Here is a 19820-nt window from a genome sequence, read left to right as displayed (position 1 = left end):
CTGGGATCCCCCTGCCCATGGAGGGGACCAGGATGCCTGAGGGTTTGGGATCCCAGGGAGCAAATGGAGTTGTCCAGAGCTGCAGCGAGCGGGATGGCTCGTGCTGCAGCAGGGCCGCAGCTCTTCCCCACTGGCATCTCCAGCAGCGTTTCTCAGGTTCTCTCCATCCAAGGGCCACCTGAATGAGGCAGGACGACAGCAAAAGCTTGCTTGTAGCCAGCTGAAAGCCTGGCCAAGCTTTGTGTGTTTTCTCGTGTGCCCACACCACTCAATTTCTGTGCTGCGTGCGGAGGGACACGGAGGCGGCCGGTTCTGTCAGTCTGCAGCCACTTCCAGCTCCTGGGGCTCTGTTTCCCGGCACGCTGCAGAGAAGCACCCTGCCACACTGGTGCACGTCACAACACATGCACGCACACACACGTACTCCCTTTCCAACTGCCCTGATGGGGAAATTGAGGCACAATCTCATGGACAGTCCCAGCTGGGGCTGGCAGAGAGCAAAGGATTGGGATTCACAGGGAAAGCCGTTTTCTGAGACCCTCTTCTGGACCAAAAAAAGCTTTTCAGCATTTCTGATGAGTTGAAAACTCATCAGGTCCCAGACCTTTTTGTTCAGACGGATGCTCTTGGGAGGGTCAGGGCCGGCTTCCCTGGCCAGCGGGAGGTCCAGGATCAGGGACAGCCATGCCGGGCCCCGCCATGGTGCCATGGACGTCTGCAGAGCTCCAGACAGCTGAACTACAACATTCCAGCACCAGAAAACCATCGGTTTTTCCCAAAACTGCCCCTACAACAGCAGCAAAAGCCCGGCTAGCCCTCCTCCCCACTCCGTGCGGGGTGGTGAGATGCCAAATACAAGAGCTCAGTCCCAGGCTGTGGCAATCCCTGATCCTTACCGGGACTGAGCATCCGGGCGTCTTTCACCCACGCAGGCACCCACCTCAATATCCACAACCTCACGGCTGCACCTTTACTCGCTGGAAGCTCGGCACACGCGCGGGTGCAGCAGGAGAGCTGGCAGGCGTTGCCATTTGCCTCCGAGCTTGGGTTTGGCTGCGGGTGCCGGGGGCTGCCAGCCCAGGCAGGCGGGTGCCACAGCTCGGACCGGTCCCGGGTCGGCGTCACTGGCCCGGGGTGAAGCCACCGCGCTGCCGACAGCCGGGACTTGGGAGGGAAGCGCTTTTCTCTGCGCTGCCTCCAGCTGTGATTTACGCGGGGTAAACATTGACCGGCCCTTGTGACTTCTCCAGCCATGTCTGAGTATTTGAGCTTTGCGGAGTTTCCGCAGAAAACCCTGAATGGCAGAAATAAGGGCTGTCCCTTGGGTTTAACTCTTCTCGGTCACCAGAGCTTAAAGCCAGAGGAGTCTGATCGGCGCAGGGAACAACTCGACACCTCTTGTTCAAGGGCTGCTGTTGAGTTTTAGTCTGGAAATATCTCTGAGCTGCCACAGTTCTGTGCCCCAGCACCAAATTTAGGCAGCCCCAGGTCTGCATTTCCTCGGGGCACCAGGTGGTTCGAGGGCCCCCCGCTATTTCACAGCTCTGCCCCGGTGCCGGGGTGGCAGCGGCCGCGTGGGCAAGGCCTGGCACCCGCAGAGCTGGGGTGACATCGCTTTCCCAAGCTCATTTTTCCTCAGCTCCTCCTTCACGGGTTTTTTTCCCTACCTTCGCAAGGAGGAAACAAGAATTGCTGCTTGGCGATGGGTGACATTGCTGTCGGATGTCCAAGAGCGGGAGGGAGGGACCTGGACGGGGGCCCTTTGCAGAGCTCTGGGCTGCGATGCAGGGCACGAACGCTGCGGCACAGCCGGTGAGCGCACACCGGCGGCACTTCACTCATCGCGCCAGGCTTTACCATGCCAGATCTGGATGGGGAAGGCAAGCCGCAGGGCCACGGAGGGCCCAACCGATTTCTTTGCCAAGCAGCCAGTGAATCAACAAGAGCAGTGCTATTCTAGACCTGCTTCGGAGACAGAACAAGGGCATGAAATCACCAAGTTCATTACCACAGGATGCCGGCGAGGCCAAGTATGTAAATGGGTTGGAGAGGGACGAGGTCTGTTGGTGGAGGTAGATCCATTCGGGCTATTAAGGTACTTCCGTCCGGATGCAAACCCTTTCTCAGGAAGTCCCCAAGCTGCCAGCCGGCCGCGGGGAGGGACGCCGGGAAGCACATCTTGTTTCTCCTGCTCTTCCCGTGAGTAGCGTTACAGAAGAGCCGGCCGTGGAAAAATACCCGGGGGGTTCAGCAGCTGAAAAGGAAAGAAAAAGTAGCAAAAACTGTTGCAGAGGGTTTCAGTGTTGAAAGGGGTTGGAGTAGTTAGCGAGGGCAGGCTTTAAGGTGTGAAACTGCCAGGGGTCCCTGCGGGATGGAGGACAGCCCAGACCTCGGCGGCTGAGCAACCGGCGCGCGAAGCAGGCGGGGAAGAAAGCTGGCAAGAAAAGGAGACGAACAGCCTGCTGCTGGGACAAGGGAGGGCTGCCAAAAACCCAGCGGGGCCAGGCCCGGGGAGCCCAGCCAGGGCGAGCGGCACAGGGCTCCCGGCCATGGGTGGGACGAGGGCGGGCGGCGCACGAGGCCACAGGGGCCAGGCAGGCTGGGGGGGCTGTGCCGGGGAGAGGCCGGCGGGGCAGGGAGCTGGAGCCCGGCCACCCACAGGCCCCCGGCCAGCAGCGGTGCTGAGCTCAGGGCAGCAGACACCCCAATGCCGGGGTGACACGGGCACGGGGTGACACGGGCACGAGGTGACACGGGCACGAGATGTCCCTTTCTCCAGGGTGACCATCGAGGTGAGCAGGGTAGGGACATCCCCATCCCCAGGGTGACTGGAGTAGGGGCTCCCCATCCCGAGGGGTAACCAGGACAGGGGATCCCCCATCCCCAGGGTGATCGGGGCAGGGGATCCCCCATCCCAGGGGTGATCGGGGCAGGGGACACCTCCCTTCCTGGGCTCACTGGGACAAGGGACACCCCTTCCCCAGGGTAACCAGGACAAGGGACCCCCGGGGTGACCAGGGCAGGGGACACCCCCCTTCCTGGGCTCACCGGGACACCCCTTCCCCCCAGGTGACCGGGAGGGGGGATATCCCACCCCGGGGGGCCGCGGGGACAGCAGGGACCCCTCCCGCTCCCCCGGTGGGACCTCCGTGCCAGGGGCGAGCGGGGACCCCGCCGGGGGGGAGCGGCCCGGGGGCGGTGCGCGGCCCGGCCGGGGCCCGGGGCGATCCCCGCCCGCCCCCGCCCCGCCCCGGCCCGCTCCCGCCCGGCCCCGCTGCCGGCCCGCCCTCGGCCCGGGGCTGCGGCGGGCAGCGCTGCCCGGCGCCGCGGTGCAGCCCAGAGCCGCCGGGCCCGGGAGGGCGGCCCCGCGCTGGGGCCCGGCTGCAGCCCAGACGCCCGGCCGGCGAGGTGAGGGGCGGCGGGGCGGGACGGGACGGGACGAGACGGGACGGGACGGGACGGCGGGGTCCGGCCGCTGCGGCTGCGGGAGCGGCTCCGGCTCCAGCGGCGGCGGGGCGGGGGCTCGTCCCGGTGGCGGCGCCCCGCAGGGCCCCCGGAGCCGCCGCCGCCGCCCGGGGCCCGCCGAGGGGCCGCTCCGGAGCCCCCGCGGCCGCGGCGGGACGGCGGCGGGGTGGGGCGGCCCCGGCATCCCCCGCCTCGGGGGCTCCGCCCGGGCGGCGCCGGCAGCGGCAGCGGGGCTTCTGCCCGCACCCCGGCGGTGCCGGTACCGGTACCGGCGGCTCGGGGCCGGGCTGGGCCGCCCACCCCGGCTGCCGGGGGCGGGGAGTCCCCGGGGGGGGGTCTCCGGGGCTGGGGGCGGGCGCCCCGATGTGCCGGGGCGTGCAGGGTGCTGCGGGCACCCCGGGGTGCTGGGGGCTCCCCGGGGCGCTGGGGACCTGTTAGGGCCGGGGGTGCTGGGGGACCCACAGGGCTGGGGGTGCTGCAGGCACCCCAGGGCACTGGGGACCTACAGGGCTGAGGGTGCTGGGGGGCACCGTGGGGTGCTGGGGCCCCGCAGGGCTGGGGGTGCTGCGGGCACCCCAGGGTACTGGGGACCTACAGGACTGGGGGTGCTGTGGGCACCCCGGGGTGCTGGGGCCCCGGAGGGCTGGGGGTGCTGCGGACACCCCAGGGTACTGGGGACCTACAGGGCTGGGGGTGCTGGGGGGCACGGCGGGGTGCTGGGGCCCCGGAGGGCTGGGGGTGCGTCAGGGCACCCTTGGCTGCTGCAGGCCCCTCTGGGGTGCTGGAGAGCACATGGAGTGCTGCCGGCTTCGGGGTGCTCCCTGCGTGTACATGGGGAACCCGCCACAGGGCTGTGCGTGTACCCCAACTGTGCCTGTGCACCCCGAGTGTAAGTTTAACCATGTCATCCCTGAGCACCTCCTTGCAGCAGGGCAATCCCGGGCCCCTGGGGCTCGTTGCCAACTCCCTGTGTTGTCACCAGCCCCGAGGGAATCTGGGCGGTGCTGGTGGGCATCTGTGGCAAGGGCGCAGGACAAGTGGTAGATGTTTTCTCATGGAGATACCGGAGCCCGATAGAGCTGTAGGTGTGACAGGGCACAGAGAGCTGATCCCCACGTCAGTACGTCTGCGGACGGACTGTGCGCCTGTTGTCCAGGTGTTGTGTGAGCTCAGGGAGGTCCCCAAGGTGCTGGAGCGGGCGCAGAGCCTGAGCAGCCCCCGCGGTCTCCCAACCAACCAGGCCGACGATGACGACAACTCCAGAAATAACAGCCCAACCCTGAAATTAGGCTGTTGAGAAGATCGAAGCGTTTCCCTTTCCCTCCCTGGGTCAGCGCCAGCACACCCACCCGCACGGGATCCGGCTCCTCCAGGAGCAGCCCCAGCCTGGACGGCGTGGGCAAGGTGGCCTGGGCGAGCGGGCGCAGGGACAGGGGGTGGCACGGAGCACGGGCTGTCCTGTACAGCCCCGGGGCAGGGGATGGGGACGGGACGGATGGCCGGGAAGGTGTGATGAGCCCTGGATGCCTCCCGTCCGCATCCAGCCTGCAGCGCCGGCGGGTGACACCGCAGGTGATGGGCACACGTGACAGCTGGCTCCGTGCGAGGAGCCCGAATCCCGGCAGGTCGCTGGCAGCGGAGGAAGCCGTGTGCTTGCTCAGTGGTTTCCCTTTAACTTTGGAACAGCCTCAGCCCTGAGCTTCGGGGCTTATCGCCTGCGCGCAGCTTCGAGGGAAGCGTGCCTGGCTGAGATAAATCAAGTCGCGCTGGCCAGGGTTGCTCTGGACTCTGTTCTTCTCACATTCCTCATGACCTCAGTATTTTGGCTCAGGAGGAGAGCCGGGGAGAGCCCTCCCCATGTCCAGCCCCGGCCACGCCGGTGGAGCGGCTCGGGCTGCATGGCAGCGCGTGGCTGAGCCGGGGCGGGGGCTGCCCTGCTTGTGCCCCTGGTGAGGGAAAGGGCCCAAAGGAGTCCGGAGCTTTAAAAATAGCTCCCCCAGGCCCGTCCCCTGCCAGCCTGGGGGCTCGGGGTCCCGGGGGAGCTCACCCCGTGGCCCATGAGGCTGGGGGTCCTGGGGGGGGCTGGGGCATGGGTACCGGACAGTACCTGAGCCAGGTCGAGGTGCCCAGGCTGCCCCGTCCCTGACGTGGCTTTTTGTTGTAATGGAGCGGAGCGGCTCCAGTTTTGGCCCCAAGTTTCCTGTGTTGGCATCGGTACAACGGCAAGAGGGGGAAACAGAGGCGCGAGCCCGGGGCGAAGCGTAGCCCTGCCTCTGCGGGGATGGTTGGGTCCCGGCGCATCCTCCTCCTCCTCCGCTCGCTGTCCAGCCTCCCCAGTGGCGCTTCGCTTTGTACCACCCTGCTGTTCTGTGGGAACACCAGGGCTAGAAACAACGTTTTCATTTCTTCCGAAGGAAGCTGGGATCGTGCGCAGTCCCCTGCCTCCAGCACCTGGGGGTCCCTGTGCCCAGCCCCGGCAGCACCGAGCCCCCTTGCCCAGGGGAGTGGCCAAAGCTGCCGAAAATCAGCCTTTGGCACCAAAGTGGCTGGCACGGTCTTCCCCGTCAGGACTTCAGCCCAGGTGGAGAGCGGCTTCTCTTTGAACCGGTGCTGCGGTGATGGCAGCCGGCCGGGGACAAGGCTGGCTTTGTGTGGCCGTGCCGCCAGGTGCTGGCGGTGGCAGGGCCGTGGGTGTGAGGACTTAACCCTCTCGCTGCTGCTGCGTGCCGGGGCTGTCTGCCTCCGTTGCTCATCCTCGCCGGCTCAAATCCAGCCTGCCGCTTGCTTCGCCGCCCAGCCCAGCCCACCGGCGGCCCGGGGGCAGTTTGCACGTTGCGAGGATGCTGTCGAGGTTTGCACATCACGGGGACCCCATCAGGTTTTGCACATCGCGGGGTCACTGGGGCAATTTGCACGTGGTTGGGAGCCTGCAGGTCCCATCGCCTGGCCTGGCCCTTTGTTTTGGAGCTGGGTGAAGGCAGAAGCTGCTGCCCTGGGTCCAGCCCATTCCATCAGACCAAGAGTAATGGGGTCGGAGAGCTGTGGGAGGATGTCCCCCGGCTTTGGGCACCTTTTGGGCACCTTTGCCGCAAGCGGGAGGAGTGGTGCGGGAGACGTCCCGGACAGGGGTCCCGGTGGAGGCAGCTTTTCCTGGCACAGCCCCAGGCAGGACAATACCCGTCCAGGCGGCGGAAGGGAGCTGCCGGCCGCTTCCCCCGAGGAAACGCACCCGCTGGCTCTGGCTCCTGTTGCTCTCCCTCTTCCTCCTGTTTGATTTACGATGTGCACGGAGCCCAGCGGGAAGTTTGTCCTGGCCCTGGCGCTGTTTAATTACCTGCAGCGAGGGCTGTGCAGAGGAGGAAGCCGGCTGCTTCCCAGGGCAGGAGGGATTAGATGAGGTGGGGGATGCACGGACCCTTTTAGGCATGAAACCGGTGGCACGGGAATGGTGGGGTGCCAGCATGGAGCCAGGATTTTCCCAAGGGATGTGGAAGGGGTGCCGGCACAGAGGCTGGATGTTCCCAAGGGAGGTGGAAGTTGGGATGTGCATTGGCTGCGGATGGGTTGGTAGAGGAGCGGGAGAGCCCCAGGATCAGGCCGGGTGACTGATGGGAAGCGTCTCATCCCTGCCCGGTTGGACTCAGCCCCTCGACCCCGTGGGTGGGAGGCTGCCTTGTCACCGGGGTGCCCAGCCTGAGCCTGGCCCAGCGCTGCCTGCGCCACGGCTGCTCCTCAGGCTTCTGGCAGTCGCGTGGTCAGGGCGAGCCATGGGCTGGCAGCTGCAGCAGCACGGCCAGGGCTGGGGAGCGGCAGGCAGCATTGTTGTGGGCAGGGGGTGCGAGCCAGGGGCCAGTGCATCGTCCCCAAGCTGGGCCGTGTGATGGGGGCTGCCACAGCATCTCTGCTAGAAAAGTCTGGATCCTCCGGTCGTCACGGGCAGGGGATTTGGGGATGGATGCAGGTGTTTCTCTGCAGCCAAGGCCGGATCCTGCACCCTTCTCTGGGCAGCGCTGAGCCCCGGCTTCCCTTAGGGCTGTGTCTGAGCTGCCTTTCCTCTGCGGCATGCCTCCTCCCCTGCTTTCTTCCAAAAATAGCTCAGTGCCAAATGCTTTGCCCACCGACAGCTGCACAGCCCTATGGCCACCTGCGCCCCGCGGGCAGGGCCCCTGCATCCCTGCCACGCAGGGACCCCACGGGTGCCTGGAGGGTGACATCGTGCGCGGTGGCAGTGGGTGCTCCCGGGGCGCTGTTTGCCCCCATCCCGCTCCTGCCAGGAGCACTTCCCACCTGGGCCCTGGCACCCAGGTGCAGCCAGATGTTGCGGCAGGTCCCAACTGAACGCTCACAGCTGGCGGCCCCCCAGCTCACCCGTGTGCCACAGCTGCGGCCCCCTGGCTCTCCTCCAGCGTGCCCACGCCTGGCTCCTGGGAAAACCAGGCTCCCATTTCATTCCCCGCCATCTCCTGCCATGCCTTATCCTGCATTATCGACAGGGAAAAGCAGCCAGGTCCCTCCTGGGGTCACCAGCCCTCGAGACACCCCCAAGGCGGGGGTGGGCAGCACAGGGCACCCCGGTCCTGCTCAGCCTGGGCAGCGAGGACGGACATCACGCCCAGCGACTGACGGTGCTGGCAGCTGCCTGCAGTCACGTGGCTTTGCAAAAGCATTGATTCCCTTTATCCAAAGCAAACTTGTCCACTGAGAATCACACCCGTAAAGGCTGCAGCCTCTTTTTTTTTTTTTTTTTTTTTTTTTTCCCAGCCTGCTCCCCCAGTGCAGCTGAACTCTGACTCATGACTGCACCCTCGGAGCTGGCAGCGCGACTGCCGCGGCCATCCCAGCCCGGTCTGCGAAGCATTCCTTAAATGTACAAACAATCCCTGGCCCCGCAGGCAGCGCCGTGCTCGCCCGCCCAGCAGCCGGCTCGAGCTTCAGCCCCACGGCACCAGGGCTGGAGGGAGGCGAGAGGGGCCCGGCGGATGGCGGGGGGTGGCCGCGGGGTGCTCCCCGGGCCGGGGGGCAGTGGTTTGTGGCCGCGTGGGGCTCACCGGCCCCCGATTTGCAGGGTTTGGCTGGACGTGGCCCCGTTGTTGTTGCAGGTTGATGGTCCCCTGGTCAGCGGCATTGCAGGGAGAAGATGGCTCAGCCTGCACCCCTGAACCAGAACCTCCCAGGTAAAGGGACTGGGGTCGTCGCTTGGCAGGGACAGCAGATGGAGCGGGAGGGGAGTGGCAGGGCTGAACTGTCCCATCCCGTCCTGATGGGTTTCCTCACCCCAGCGCTGACCCTGACACAGAGCAGGTGCCCTGTGACACCCAATGGCACCGAGGGTGTTGGGGACGGGCCACCTGCCAGCAGCAGCACGGCGGGGAGGCGGGCTGCAGGCTGCAAATCCCAGTATAACCCACTTGGAAAAGCTTTCCTGTCTTCACCAGGTCCCTGCCTAACCGCCCGTGCTCCTCTTGCAGATCTTGGGGGCCCGTTCTTGTACCGGGACCAGGACGATGGGGAGAGGAGCTCATATTCAGTGGAAACCCCCTATGGCTTCCTCCTGGACCTGGATTTCCTGAAATATGTCGATGACATCGAAAGCGGCCAAACACTCAAGAAAGTGCCGCTGCCTCGCAGGGCAAAAGGGGCCCGGCAGCCACCCAGCACCCTGCGCAGCCCCAGCAGCCACGCCAGCGCCTGGACCTCCACCGAGTCCCTCACCTCCACCACCAGCGAGGAGGGCAGGACTGCGCTGCTGCTGTCCCCACACGGCCGGCCGCCCCTGGAGCCCCCGAGCAAGCCAACCTCCCACGCCGTCTCGCCACCGCCGCCGGTGCGGCTGCTCCCACCTCCCACCCGCAAGTGCCTCGTGCGAAACCCGCAGGTGGAGAAGACCTTGCTGGAGACAAGCAGGAGGCTGGAGCAGGAGCAGGGCCATTTGCAGGATATCGGTGGTCCCTCTCGTGGTGGCCTGCCGGGTGCCCCGAGTCAGCCACCCCCCTGGGTGCCGGTGGGTGTCGAGGGCCAGGTGGGCTGGGGACGGGCGAGCCCCAGCAGCTCGGGGCGCAGCACGCCGGCAGCGGGGCTCAGCGCCGCCCCACTGCAGCACGTGCGGGAGCAGATGGCCGCAGCCCTGCGGCAGCTCCGGGACCTGGAGGAGCAGGTGAAAACCATCCCCCTCCTGGAGACGCAGATCTGCGAACTGAAGAGGGAGAAGGCGAAGCTGATGGAGAAGCTGTTAGCGGAGCCCAGTGAGGGTTTCGGCCACCCCTCTGGCTCTGAGACGGTGGCGGGGGGCAACGAGCTGCCCCGAGCAGGGCCAGAGAGTGAAGCGGAGCCAGCAAAGGGGCGAGCGAGCAAGATTGCGGAGCTGAGGAAGCTGACGGAGAAGCTGGCCGTGCCGGAGCGGGGTGGCAGGGCTTGGCCAGGCAGGAGCCCCCGGGCCGCCGAGAGGCCGTGCCGCTCTGTGGCTGTGGGCGAGGACCGGGCCATGACTGACGCTGTCTTCTACTACCGGTCGCAGCAGGAGGGCGGTGATGCGCCGGACGGCGGGGCGAGGGAGCGCAGGGATGCGGCCGTCTGGGTGCTGGAGTCCTCGCTGGGGCTGGCCAGCGAGGCAGAGCGGGAGCTGGAGCTGCTGCAGCAGACAGTGGGGCACCAGAAGGAGGTGATCGCCCTGATGGAAGGGCACCTGCGGGAGGCCACGCGGGAGCTGGAGGAGCTGCGGCTGGAGGTGTGCGCCCGTCGGCCCTGCGGGCAGGCAGACAAGGAGGTGACGGCCAAGCCGCAGGTGGCTGAGGCGGTGGTGGAGGCGGTGGTGGAGACACAGAGCCAGGCAGCCGGCGACCCCCTGGAAATGGCAGAGGCGGGCGTGGAGTGCTGCCCGCCAACCACCTGTGTTGGGGTAGGCTGCCGCCCCGACGGGCAGGACGTGGCGGTCGGCCCCGATTTGGCCGCCAGTTGTGAAGACAAGGGCAGCCAGACCGACGTGGGCAGTGCTGTCCCGGCAGGCGAGGAGACGCAGCCCGGCGCGGGCAATGCCCCGAGCAGCCCCTCGGCGCAGGGCACAGGAGCAATGGCGGGGACGTGCCAGGGCAGCCCAGCCCCCGGGGCAGCCACACCAGAGGCGACACACAGCGGCCGGGACCCATCCCCGGCACGGGATGGCAGAACTGCCCCGAGCCCTGCGGCCGGTGAGTCGGTGCCGGGGATGACACCAGGGTCTTGGCTGGGACGTTCCTGCAGGAAGGGAGAGGGCGGCCCTGTTGGGCACAGCGCCTGCGGGGCCAAATGTGCCTGTGTCACAGAAGCTGCCTGCACTGTGCCCGTGTCCCTCCCGTGCCCACCCTGGGGTCTGGCGGGTTTGGGGTGCCCGGGCAGCCCCGTGGGGAGGTTCCTGCTCACTGGCCCCTGACACCCATCTCTCTGCCCCCAGGAGCCCTGAAGTCCATCATGAAGAAGCGGGATGGTCCCCCCCGGAGCGAGGCCGAGGGCAGCAAGAAGAGCCTGCAGTTTGTGGGCATCCTGAACGGGGAGTACGTGCCGAGGGGCTCCTGCCACCCCCCTGGGCCAGCCCCGGCCCCCGGCATCCCCGTCCTGGGCTGGGGGCAGTGGCAACGGGGGGCCTGGAGGGGACCAGCTGGGTGCCGCGTTGCCACTGAGCATCCTCCCTCCGTTCAGGTACGAGAGCACATCCAGCGAGGAGGAGGAGGAGGAGGAGGAGGGCGACAGCTCCTCTGAGAAGGCTTCGGCCGACAGCTCCGACAGCGAGGAGCAGGGTGACACTGAAACCTCGGATGAGGAGGCTGGGGAAGGCGAACACGAGCCAGGAGGGGAGCACGAGGGGGCCGGCGTGACCCTGCCGGAGCCCCCCGAGGTGAAGGAGAAGTAAGTGCCGATGGGGAAGGCTCCCTCGCCCTGTGCAGCTGCGAGCCACGGGCTGGCACCGGCCCTGCCGACTCGGGCCGTCTGCCCCAGTTTCAGTGCAGCCGATGGGAAAAACACATTCAGCTCCTGCGGAAACCATTCGGCAGGAAAAAAATCCTTCCAGCTTCTTGGGTCTGCTAAGGAAAGGATGAGACCGAGGCCCCGGCTCCCTCTCTGCTGGAGGAGATAGCTTGGAGGGGGGGAAAAAGCCCAACAGCCTTTAATGGCATTTTTCAACAAAAGGAAAAAATTCAGCCTATAAATGGGTAAATCATCCCTGAGCACGTCCGTATGCGGCTTAGTTCGGCGGGGGTTTGCAGAGGCTGAAGCTGCCAAGGTGCAACCACCAGGCTGGCTCGTGCAGTCTCGCAGGCATCGGGGAGAGGAGCAAAACCTCCGCGGGGGGACTCGGGGCGGCCCTTGCCAGCGCAGTTTTGGTGAGGCGATGCCACCCCGCACCGCAGACGCCCTCCTGCTCTCCCCAGGTTCGAGCTGAGCCCCAGGATGCGGGAGGCCTGCCTCATTGTCAAGACCCACCTGGGCCACCCCGGTGCCACCAAGAGCAAAGAGGCGGTGAGTGGGGTGCTGCGGGTGGGATGGCTCGCCCGGCCCCTGCCGGCATCCCCCTGGGGCTGGCCCTCCCCAAAGATGGGCCAGCAAAGCCTGGCTCAGCACCTTTCCCCAAACACAGCCCCTTGCTCCAGGCTTTGTCCCAGATACCCCAAAACCCGTGTGGGCTCAGCTCGGGCCATCCCAGCGTGGTTTTGGGGTTTCAGGGTCCTGCCTTCACCCAGTCCCCTCTGCAGCGGGATTTCTGCTCCCCCCTGGGCCGGGTGCAGGGTGGGTGCCTGGGGCGGTGCAAGGCCATGCAGAGGCTCGGGGGGAGCCACGGCCCCCAGCTCAGCACCGCTCGTTGCCCACAGCTCGCCAGCAGCAGCCTGGTCCTGCAGGAGTGGTTCCGTCTGTCCAGCCAGAAGTCGTCCGTCCCCGACACCGTTGCCAACCACCTCCTGGCCTTTGCCGAGGTCTCGCCGGCTCTCCTGGCCCACGTGGTGAACCTGGCAGACGGGAACGGCAACACGGCCCTGCACTACAGCGTCTCCCACTCCAACTTCCACATCGTGCAGCTGCTGCTGGACACGGGTCAGTGCCCCCCACCCCCAGAAACGCCCCCCTGCCACCACCCCACTGTACCCCAGGTCACATCCTGGCCACGCCAGGTATGGGGGAAGGCACTGGCAGCGGAGGGGCAGGGAGAGCTGCGCTGGGCTCTGTCCGTGCCTGGGTGGGGGGGTTTGGGCAGCCACCCCAGCCCTTTGGGAGCCCAGATTTGATGGGGGGGACCCATCAGCAGGTCCGTGCCCGTGGGGCTGTGGGACGGCTTGCAGCACCCTGGGCAGGACAGGAGCCAGGCACGTGGCTCGGTCCGTGGCTCCCACCAGCCCCGCAGCACCCTGAGCCGCCCCCACTCTGCCCATCCCCGCAGGGGTCTGTAACGTGGACCACCAGAACAAAGCCGGCTACACCGCGCTCATGCTGGCAGCGCTGGCGGCTGTCGAGCAGGAAGATGACATGAACGTGGTCAGGAGGCTCTTCAGCATGGGCAATGTCAACGCCAAGGCCAGCCAGGTTGGTGCGGGCTGGGGGCCACCATGTCCTGACCCTCTCCCCCCACCCCCAAGCAGCTGCCAGGGCCACGCTCGGCTCCTCCGAGGGCAGGACTGCGGCTCCAAAACCCACAGGGGCTGGCACGTGGGGAGGGCATCCCATTAGGAGCAACTTCTGCCTGGCATCAGGGCTCTCGGGTCTCACCCACGCCTCATCTCCAGCCAGGAGAGACCATGGGGGCGCTGGGGACAGCAGCGGTCCCTCCCCAGGGCAGTGGGAAGAGCGGGTGGCACAGCGGGGGCAGGAGCAGCCTGGCAGCGTCCCTTGCCTCGCAGGCTGGCCAGACGGCGCTGATGCTGGCCGTCAGCCACGGCCGCCAGGAGATGGTGGAAGCCCTGCTCGCCTGCGGAGCTGACGTGAACCTGCAGGACGAGGAGGGCTCAACTGCGCTGATGTGCGCCTGCGAGCACGGCCGCGTGGAGACGGTGAAGCTGCTGCTGGCTCAGCCCACCTGCAACATCTCCATCGTGGACAGCGTAAGTCTCTCTCTGCTGCTGGGGCCCGGGCACACTCGCCCACCCCGCGTCCCCTCCCCAACTGCTCTCCCTTCCTTCTTAGGACGGTAACAACGCCGTCGCCATCGCGCTGGAGGCCGGCCACAGCAACATCGCCGTGCTTCTCTACGCCCACCTCAATGGCACGAAGGCGCAGCTGCCCGTGAGTACCGCAGCCCCCCCAGCTCCTGCCACCTGCCCCAAAGGGCCACGGAGGTGGCACCGTGCCACGGTGGGCAGGTGGCCCCGTGGGAGGGGACAGGGCTGTGACACAGATGGTGCTCCCCACGTGCCACATGCTCGGTGCATCCTCAGTAGCAGGGAACCAGCCTGGCTGGCCCTGACCGGGAGTCACTGGAGGGGTTTCTGGTGACATTTCGTGACTCTGCTCTCTCTGCAGCAGGGGACATCACCGACAGCCACGAAGAGCCCTGGGAGCCCAAAGAAACCAAATTAGAGTGACCTTCAGATCCAGCCAGGGGCCAGCCAGCCACCGTCAGCGCTAGGCTGCAATTTGTGTCCCCTCTCCTGCCACGCCTTTGTGCACCGAATCGCTCTCTGCAGCCACTTTAACCTCCTGTCACTAGAGCAGGCGCCGTCCCTGGGCCTCGCTCGTCCCTGCTGCTGAAGGGGCCCACACACGGCCACCTCACTCCACCAAGTGACAGGAGCCAAGCACCAAGTGACCTTGGGGTGGAAACGCAGCAAGCGGACGCCAGCTCTGTCCCCTCTGCTCCCCACCGTGGCCTCGGAGCCCTCTGCGAGTTACGTACTCACTGGAAAAGCAGAAAACAAACCCAACAGAAACAGCAGCTGGTTTCTGCTCTCCCAGCCAGCTCCCAGCAGCTCCAGGAAGGCAGCGGAGGCGGTGATGAGGAGCAGGCAGGGCTGCAGGAGGGCAAGCGTCAGCTCCTGGACGCTGCCGTGCTACGCGGTGCCGGCGGGGAAGCCGGTGCTCAGCCGGCAAGTCCTGCACAGCGATGGGAGAGGGGAGACAAACCAGCTGGGTAACGCTGCCTCGGACGTGGGCTGGGAGCACTTCCAGACTGGAATACTTGCCCTTCCTTTGTGGCATTTCCTTTCCTGGCTGAAATCTGATTTTTTTCTAGCACGCACACACAAAGCAAAAAAAAAAAAATTATGTTGCTTATTCAAAGGATGGAGTTCAACATGAAATCAGTTTGATTTGCTCCATGGGAGCAAAACTTCTGGGCAGCCGGGGCCGCAGCTGAGCTGACAGAAGGGGGCTGAGAGCCACAAAGGCATTCAGGGCCTGAGACTGCCCGGCCGATACCCAGACGGGGAGCGGGGACCTTCCCCCAAGGGAACGACAGCGGTTACCTCCTAAACATTTCCCATTTTAAAGAGTCTCACAGCCAGGGACTGCGAAGGCAACCAGAGCCCACAACCAAGTCCCTCTCTGCCCACTTTCCTTTCCCAAAGGGAGGAGAGCGGCCGAGGATAGCTCCAGGAAAAAAAGATGGAGAAGAAGAGCTCAGAGAGAGCCTAGGGCCCACGGAGATGGAGAGGTTATGTCGGAGAACGTGTGCGTCTGTGCGAGTGTGTGTGCACCAGGTGGGGTGGGAACAGACAAGGTAAGGACTGAGGACCAGGAGGAAGGAGAAGGGCTTTTGCATGTGAAGCTGGCTCTGCTCTCCGAATCCTTCACGAAGGTAGCGCGTGTCGCAGCCCCCATCCCCGCTCCCCGGCCCAGCCTCCCCCACCATCACTTGCCCTGCACAGGCCTGGTCTGAGCCATGCTCCAAGCTGGGAAATGCTCCCCAAGAAACTCGTTCTGGGCAAGACGCTGCCGTCCTCACAGCGGGCCTGGTTCAGCTTTGCACTGAAGTTAACATACGATGCTCACAGCCACTCCCTAGTACGCTGCTCCCTATGTATTCCCTACTCACTGCTTTGGTTTCACATGTTTGTTTACTGATATTTTAATACTGATGTTTATTTTTAAGATATAAATAAAATTTGAAGTAAAATTATTTTGAAATATTACAGTGACCATCAGCGGTTTCCTGCCTCCTTGTCTGGCTCAAGCTAAATCCCCCAGCACAGCTTCAGCCTAGCACAGCCCTCGCCCCGAGCCGTTGCCCGCACGTTTCGTTCCCTGCAAGTTTATGACCTGGCTACATCCATCCGTCCAGTTTGCTTCCAGCTGAACTGTCCCTGTCAGGAGCCAGACTTAGGTACTGTGGTTTCTGCCCTGTTCCGCTTCACAGGACCAAGCGGGACGCAGGGACCCTTCGCTACCCCTGGTTCACCCGGGTGCTCCGATATTAAGCTGCGTTATTAAAGGCCAATCATCGGATTGAGCGTGGGGATTCACGGTCACCTCCCTCCTCACGTGGCCAAGGGCCGCGCCAACCCCACAGGGATATTCAGGAAGGGCTACAGCTGCCCCGAGCCAGCCCCACTACAAGTTTACCTCTGCCTGGCCACCGACTCACAGCTGATGCCTCCTGTCTGGGTCTCTCAGCACAGGCAGGGCTGGCAGCCGCCAGAGCAAACGCTCGGTCACTGCTAAAGCTGTGCGGCGAACAAACGGCAGCCAGAGAAGCTGAGGTGAACTTCTTGCACTCATAGCTAGTTCCCGAGAGCTCTGCTGCATCACACAAGTCAGGGGAGCACGGACTCACCCGATGCTCTGAAACACCACCGAAGAAGAATCAAGAACGAGCCCAAGCAGCAGCATGAGCACACATTGATGGGGGCTTTCTCTAGAGCACAAAATCCACCTCGTGCCACCCTTGAGCTGACCAGGGCACAACGAACACCCGCTGGAGGGAAAAAACCCACAAACACTCTTTCAACACCGGCCCTACCTAACAGCAATCCTCATGATCTGCCCAAGTTCAGCGACTTGAACATCTCTTCCAGAAGTGCTCTCCTCAGCTTTAGGATACTCAAACCCTCAATCCCACCGGCTGCTAGCGTGCCTTAAGCAAGTGCAGGACACCGAAGGATGAAGAACGCTCCCAACAGGAACAATCCCACAGGATCAGGAGCCGCAGGCCCAACTCAGCTCAAAGTCACCACAAGCCACTATCAGTCTATGACCAGATGCAAAATACCAGTACTTAAAAACCAGCCCTTGAACCGTGACAGTTTTCAGGCTCATTCCTAATCCTTTCAGCCTTACTTTTACTTGATACAATAACCTACACCAATAAATCTTTCTAGCTGATCACGTGGTGGAAGGGAAAGCTGAGGAAGAAACTGAGACCTTTACTAACTCCTCTAAAGGGAGAGAGACAAGCACTCGCTCTCTGCGGGTGACTGCCAGGAGCGAGGGCAAGCAGGTATATTTATAGCAGCATTTACAGAATAGCTTACTGAGGACAGAAAGACAGAAGCAGCAGGCTGTTGCTTTGCAAGCTGGTACAAAGATTGACTTTCAACTTGTCATTAAATTCCACAGAAGCCCAGTAAGTTTAGCAGTGCCGCTTTACCAGTTACGTACAGAAAAACACTTGCCAGAAAGGTTGGGATTAAGGTTGCTGTAATCAAAAGAGAGAGTTATTTGTGTTGAAAGCGACAAGTTAATAAAAATGCAAGAACACAGTAATATTATGATGAAGGCAGTATGTGCAGCCGCAGTAACAAGGAGGGCGTGCTTCTGTCCTCTGCTGAACCCCACAACAAAAGGCGGGCGCGCAAGTACTGAGACAAACAGAGCACTCGCACATTCAGTAAGTGCGACCGAGGCGAGGGACTACTGGAAAAAACCTTTATTGCAGTAAGGCAACCGCCACGCTCCTCTCCGTCCCCGACCTACGCCTGGCCGAGCAGACGCCAGCCGGCCGCTCCGAGCACACGCCGCAAGGCTCCATCTCCTGCAAGAGAACGGGTTGAAGCCACGGCCCCGTCCCAGCGCGGGGCCTCAGGCGCGGGGAGGCCGCTCAGGCCCCGGGCGGCCCCGGACTCACCGGCTCAGCGCAGCCGCCGGGCTTCGCGCTCCGACTCCAGCAGGGTGAGGACATCGCCTTCGCGCACCGGCCCCTTGACGTTGCGGATGATGGAGCGGCTCGTATCGTCCATGAACTCCACACGCACCTGCGGCGGCGAAAAGGCCTCAGCCTGGCGGCCACCATTTCCCGCCCAGGCACAGCGCGGCCTACTCACCTGCGTGCACTGCCCCTGGGAACCGGTCCGGCCCAGCACCTTGGTTACCTGTGAGGGAGGGGGAAAAAAAGGGGGTGAGCGCACATTCCCAGTCCCAATCCCAGTCCTCCCAGTCCCAGTGCTCCCACCCTGGCCAGCTTGATGGGCTGCACGCGGCTGGTATCCATGGCGGAGGAGGAAGGGAGCGCTGCGGCTCAGCGCGGCCTTATATAGCGCCAAAAATGTCGCGAGACCCAGCCTGCTCCGCGCTCCCCCGGCACCGCCCCCCCGCTTCCCTGTCCTTCACAGCGGCCAAGATGGCGACGGCCACTCGCCTCGTCCAGCGCTTCCGAAACTTCTTGGCGGGGGTAAAGGCGGTTTCGACCCCCAGCGCCCGTGGGGGAGCCGGGCGATGCGCACCCCCGCGGGACGCTGCCGTAGGCAGCGTCCCGCGGGGGTGCGCATCGCCCGGCATGGCCTGAGACGCTTTCCCCCCTTGCCTTGCAGCGCGACCTCCAGGCCAAGCTACCGCTGCGCTACACGGAGATCTCCAAGAGGTGCCGGCGGGGCGGGCTGGGCTGCGGGTTTCGGCTTAAACGCTGAGGCTCGCCGGTCGCCACTGACTTTCTGGAACCGTTCTCTGTCTAGAAGCCAGCCACCGCCTCGGCTCCCGCTGGGACCCAGTCATAAGTTCGCCAATAATTATTACTGCAGCCGGGATGGACGCCGAGAGTCTCTCCCGCCCATCGTGGTCGTGACGGCGCAGAAAACCCTGGCTGCGGGGGCTCAGGCCGGCAGGTAGGTCCCAGCTGGTCGGTCCCGCAGCTCTGCCGCTGTCGCCGCTTGAGCTGAACGCGTTTAAGCCTTGTTTGACTTAAGCCAGAAACGTAGAAGTCTTCTAATACGGAGTATTGGATTTCACAGGTTGGTAGGAGAACGCTGAACTAATTCTGCGTGTCTCTATCTCTTCTTGAATGAGTGAGATGGCTGGAAGTTGGCTTAACAAACCCTTCTAGCTGGAGCACATCCAGAGAACGACAGCGAAGCGGGTGAAGGGTCTGGAGCCCAAGGCTGGGGAGGAGCGGCTGGGGGAGCTGGGGGGGCTCAGCCTGGAGAAGAGGAGGCTGAGGGGAGCCCTCATCGCTCTCTGCAACGGCCTGAAAGGAGGCTGGAGCCGGGGGGGTCGGTCTCTTCTCCCCAGGAACAAGCGATGGGACGAGAGGGAACGGCCTCAAGCTGCGCCAGGGCAGGTTTGGGTTGGGTATTGGGAAAAACTTCTTCCCCAAAGGGCTGTCAGGCCCTGGCCCAGGCTGCCCAGGGCAGGGGCTGAGTCCCCATCCCTGGAGGGATTTAAAAGCGGGGGAGATGTGGTGCTTGGGGACGTGGGTTAGTGGTGGCCTTGGCAGTGCTGGGTTAGCGGTTGGACTTGGTGATCTTAAGGGTCTTTTCCAAGCTAAACAATTCTATGATTCTGTGATAAAACCCGTACTGCTGATTAAATCCGAATCTGGTTTTTGTGGTGTTATTAAAGCCTCTTCTTCTTTCTTCCTTCTTCTACCTCAGTTCAGGCTCTGCAGTGACAACAGCTGAGAAAAAACCGGTGACACCAGGACCAGCAATTAAGAAGTGGGAAATTTCAAAAGACCAGCCCTATTTGTGAAAAATAAATACGATAAGGCTGGATGTGCAGGTCACGGTTCGTTACAAAGCAGCACCCTAACAAGGAGGCCTGGGGTGGATTTTGCTGCAACGATGCTGCATGGGACTTGTCCTAGTGCTGCTGATGCATGACTAATAAATGTATTTAAAGCTGTGATTCTCCCTCCCCCTGCCCATTTGTCTGTGCAATTTCAATTATCCAAATTTCTACTCTTTAATATTGTTTTGGGTGTAATGTTTTCTTGAGGGAATAGCAGCATCGTACGTGTATTTGAGCTCAGTGCATTTGTAAGCTGCAGCTGAGGTAGCACTGAGGGACAGAGCCAAATAAAACCCGCCCTAGCCAAAAAGGACCCGATGCTCTGATTCTGCAATAAGAGGGGTGAGTTAAGTTCGTTCTCAGCCAGAGAGTTGTGGTCGATGGCTCTGTGTCCAGGTGGAGACCAGTGACGAGCGGTGTCCCTCAGGGGTCCGTACTGGGGCCAGTGCTGTTCAATATCTTCA

At 63.7% G+C, this 19820-nt stretch overlaps 3 protein-coding genes across 11 annotated transcripts; 2 read left to right on the top strand and 1 right to left on the bottom strand.

Moving 5' to 3' along the window:
- Positions 1 to 1797: 1797 nt before the first annotated feature.
- KANK3 (KN motif and ankyrin repeat domains 3) lies at positions 1798 to 15538 on the top strand. Of its 8 annotated transcripts, none has more exons than XM_087769266.1 (11): positions 1798 to 2030; positions 8565 to 8639; positions 8901 to 10649; positions 10892 to 10991; positions 11137 to 11343; positions 11868 to 11955; positions 12306 to 12525; positions 12869 to 13011; positions 13326 to 13526; positions 13609 to 13707; positions 13945 to 15538. In XM_087769266.1, exons 2-11 carry the CDS (start codon positions 8603 to 8605, stop codon positions 13999 to 14001), a joined length of 2901 nt encoding a protein of 966 aa, XP_087625392.1. In that variant the 5' UTR covers positions 1798 to 2030; positions 8565 to 8602; the 3' UTR covers positions 14002 to 15538. The 8 variants fall into 8 exon arrangements, with proteins under 8 accessions (XP_087625392.1, XP_087625396.1, XP_087625400.1 ...); XM_087769270.1 differs by having other exon boundaries at positions 1799 to 2030; positions 8934 to 10649; XM_087769274.1 differs by lacking the exon at positions 1798 to 2030 and adding an exon at positions 2165 to 2199 and having other exon boundaries at positions 8934 to 10649.
- A 1731-nt stretch (positions 15539 to 17269) lies between these two features.
- RPS28 (ribosomal protein S28) lies at positions 17270 to 17916 on the bottom strand. 2 transcript variants are annotated; one of them, XM_087769277.1, is made up of 4 exons: positions 17807 to 17916; positions 17679 to 17726; positions 17483 to 17609; positions 17270 to 17389 (listed from the first exon to the last, which is right to left on the bottom strand). In XM_087769277.1, exons 1-3 carry the CDS (start codon positions 17843 to 17845, stop codon positions 17487 to 17489), a joined length of 210 nt encoding a protein of 69 aa, XP_087625403.1. In that variant the 5' UTR covers positions 17846 to 17916; the 3' UTR covers positions 17270 to 17389; positions 17483 to 17486. The 2 variants fall into 2 exon arrangements, with proteins under 2 accessions (XP_087625403.1, XP_087625402.1); XM_087769276.1 differs by having other exon boundaries at positions 17483 to 17633; positions 17807 to 17912.
- A 3-nt stretch (positions 17917 to 17919) lies between these two features.
- On the top strand, positions 17920 to 19473 carry NDUFA7 (NADH:ubiquinone oxidoreductase subunit A7). Its single transcript, XM_087769275.1, has 4 exons — positions 17920 to 18025; positions 18165 to 18214; positions 18306 to 18455; positions 19221 to 19473. Exons 1-4 carry the CDS (start codon positions 17975 to 17977, stop codon positions 19315 to 19317), a joined length of 348 nt encoding a protein of 115 aa, XP_087625401.1. The 5' UTR covers positions 17920 to 17974; the 3' UTR covers positions 19318 to 19473.
- Positions 19474 to 19820: the final 347 nt, after the last annotated feature.

The sequence above is a fragment of the Nipponia nippon genome, unplaced genomic scaffold, assembly GCF_047370975.1.
Source record: "Nipponia nippon isolate SJK-2023a ecotype South Korea unplaced genomic scaffold, ASM4737097v1 scaffold_31, whole genome shotgun sequence".
NCBI classification, from domain to species: domain Eukaryota; kingdom Metazoa; phylum Chordata; class Aves; order Pelecaniformes; family Threskiornithidae; genus Nipponia; species Nipponia nippon.
The sequence above is the reverse complement of the archived record's forward strand: the minus strand, read 5'-3'. Positions and strand labels throughout refer to the sequence as shown.

Excerpts from the sequence above, each read along its gene's own strand:
- KANK3 (XM_087769266.1), top strand. The coding sequence starts at position 8,603 with ATGGCTCAGCCTGCACCCCTGAACCAGAACCTCCCAG. Across the intron at positions 10,650-10,891 it reads TGCCCCGAGCCCTGCGGCCG|GAGCCCTGAAGTCCATCATG; the intron begins GTGAGTCGGTGC and ends CTCTGCCCCCAG. Across the intron at positions 12,526-12,868 it reads GCAGCTGCTGCTGGACACGG|GGGTCTGTAACGTGGACCAC; the intron begins GTCAGTGCCCCC and ends CCATCCCCGCAG.
- RPS28 (XM_087769276.1), bottom strand. The coding sequence starts at position 17,845 with ATGGATACCAGCCGCGTGCAGCCCATCAAGCTGGCCAGG. Across the intron at positions 17,727-17,806 it reads AGCCCATCAAGCTGGCCAGG|GTAACCAAGGTGCTGGGCCG; the intron begins GTGGGAGCACTG and ends CCTCCCTCACAG. Across the intron at positions 17,634-17,678 it reads CCCAGGGGCAGTGCACGCAG|GCTGAGGCCTTTTCGCCGCC; the intron begins GTGAGTAGGCCG and ends GGTGGCCGCCAG.
- NDUFA7 (XM_087769275.1), top strand. The coding sequence starts at position 17,975 with ATGGCGACGGCCACTCGCCTCGTCCAGCGCTTCCGAAACTTCTTGGCG. Across the intron at positions 18,215-18,305 it reads TACACGGAGATCTCCAAGAG|AAGCCAGCCACCGCCTCGGC; the intron begins GTGCCGGCGGGG and ends TTCTCTGTCTAG. Across the intron at positions 18,456-19,220 it reads GCGGGGGCTCAGGCCGGCAG|TTCAGGCTCTGCAGTGACAA; the intron begins GTAGGTCCCAGC and ends CTTCTACCTCAG.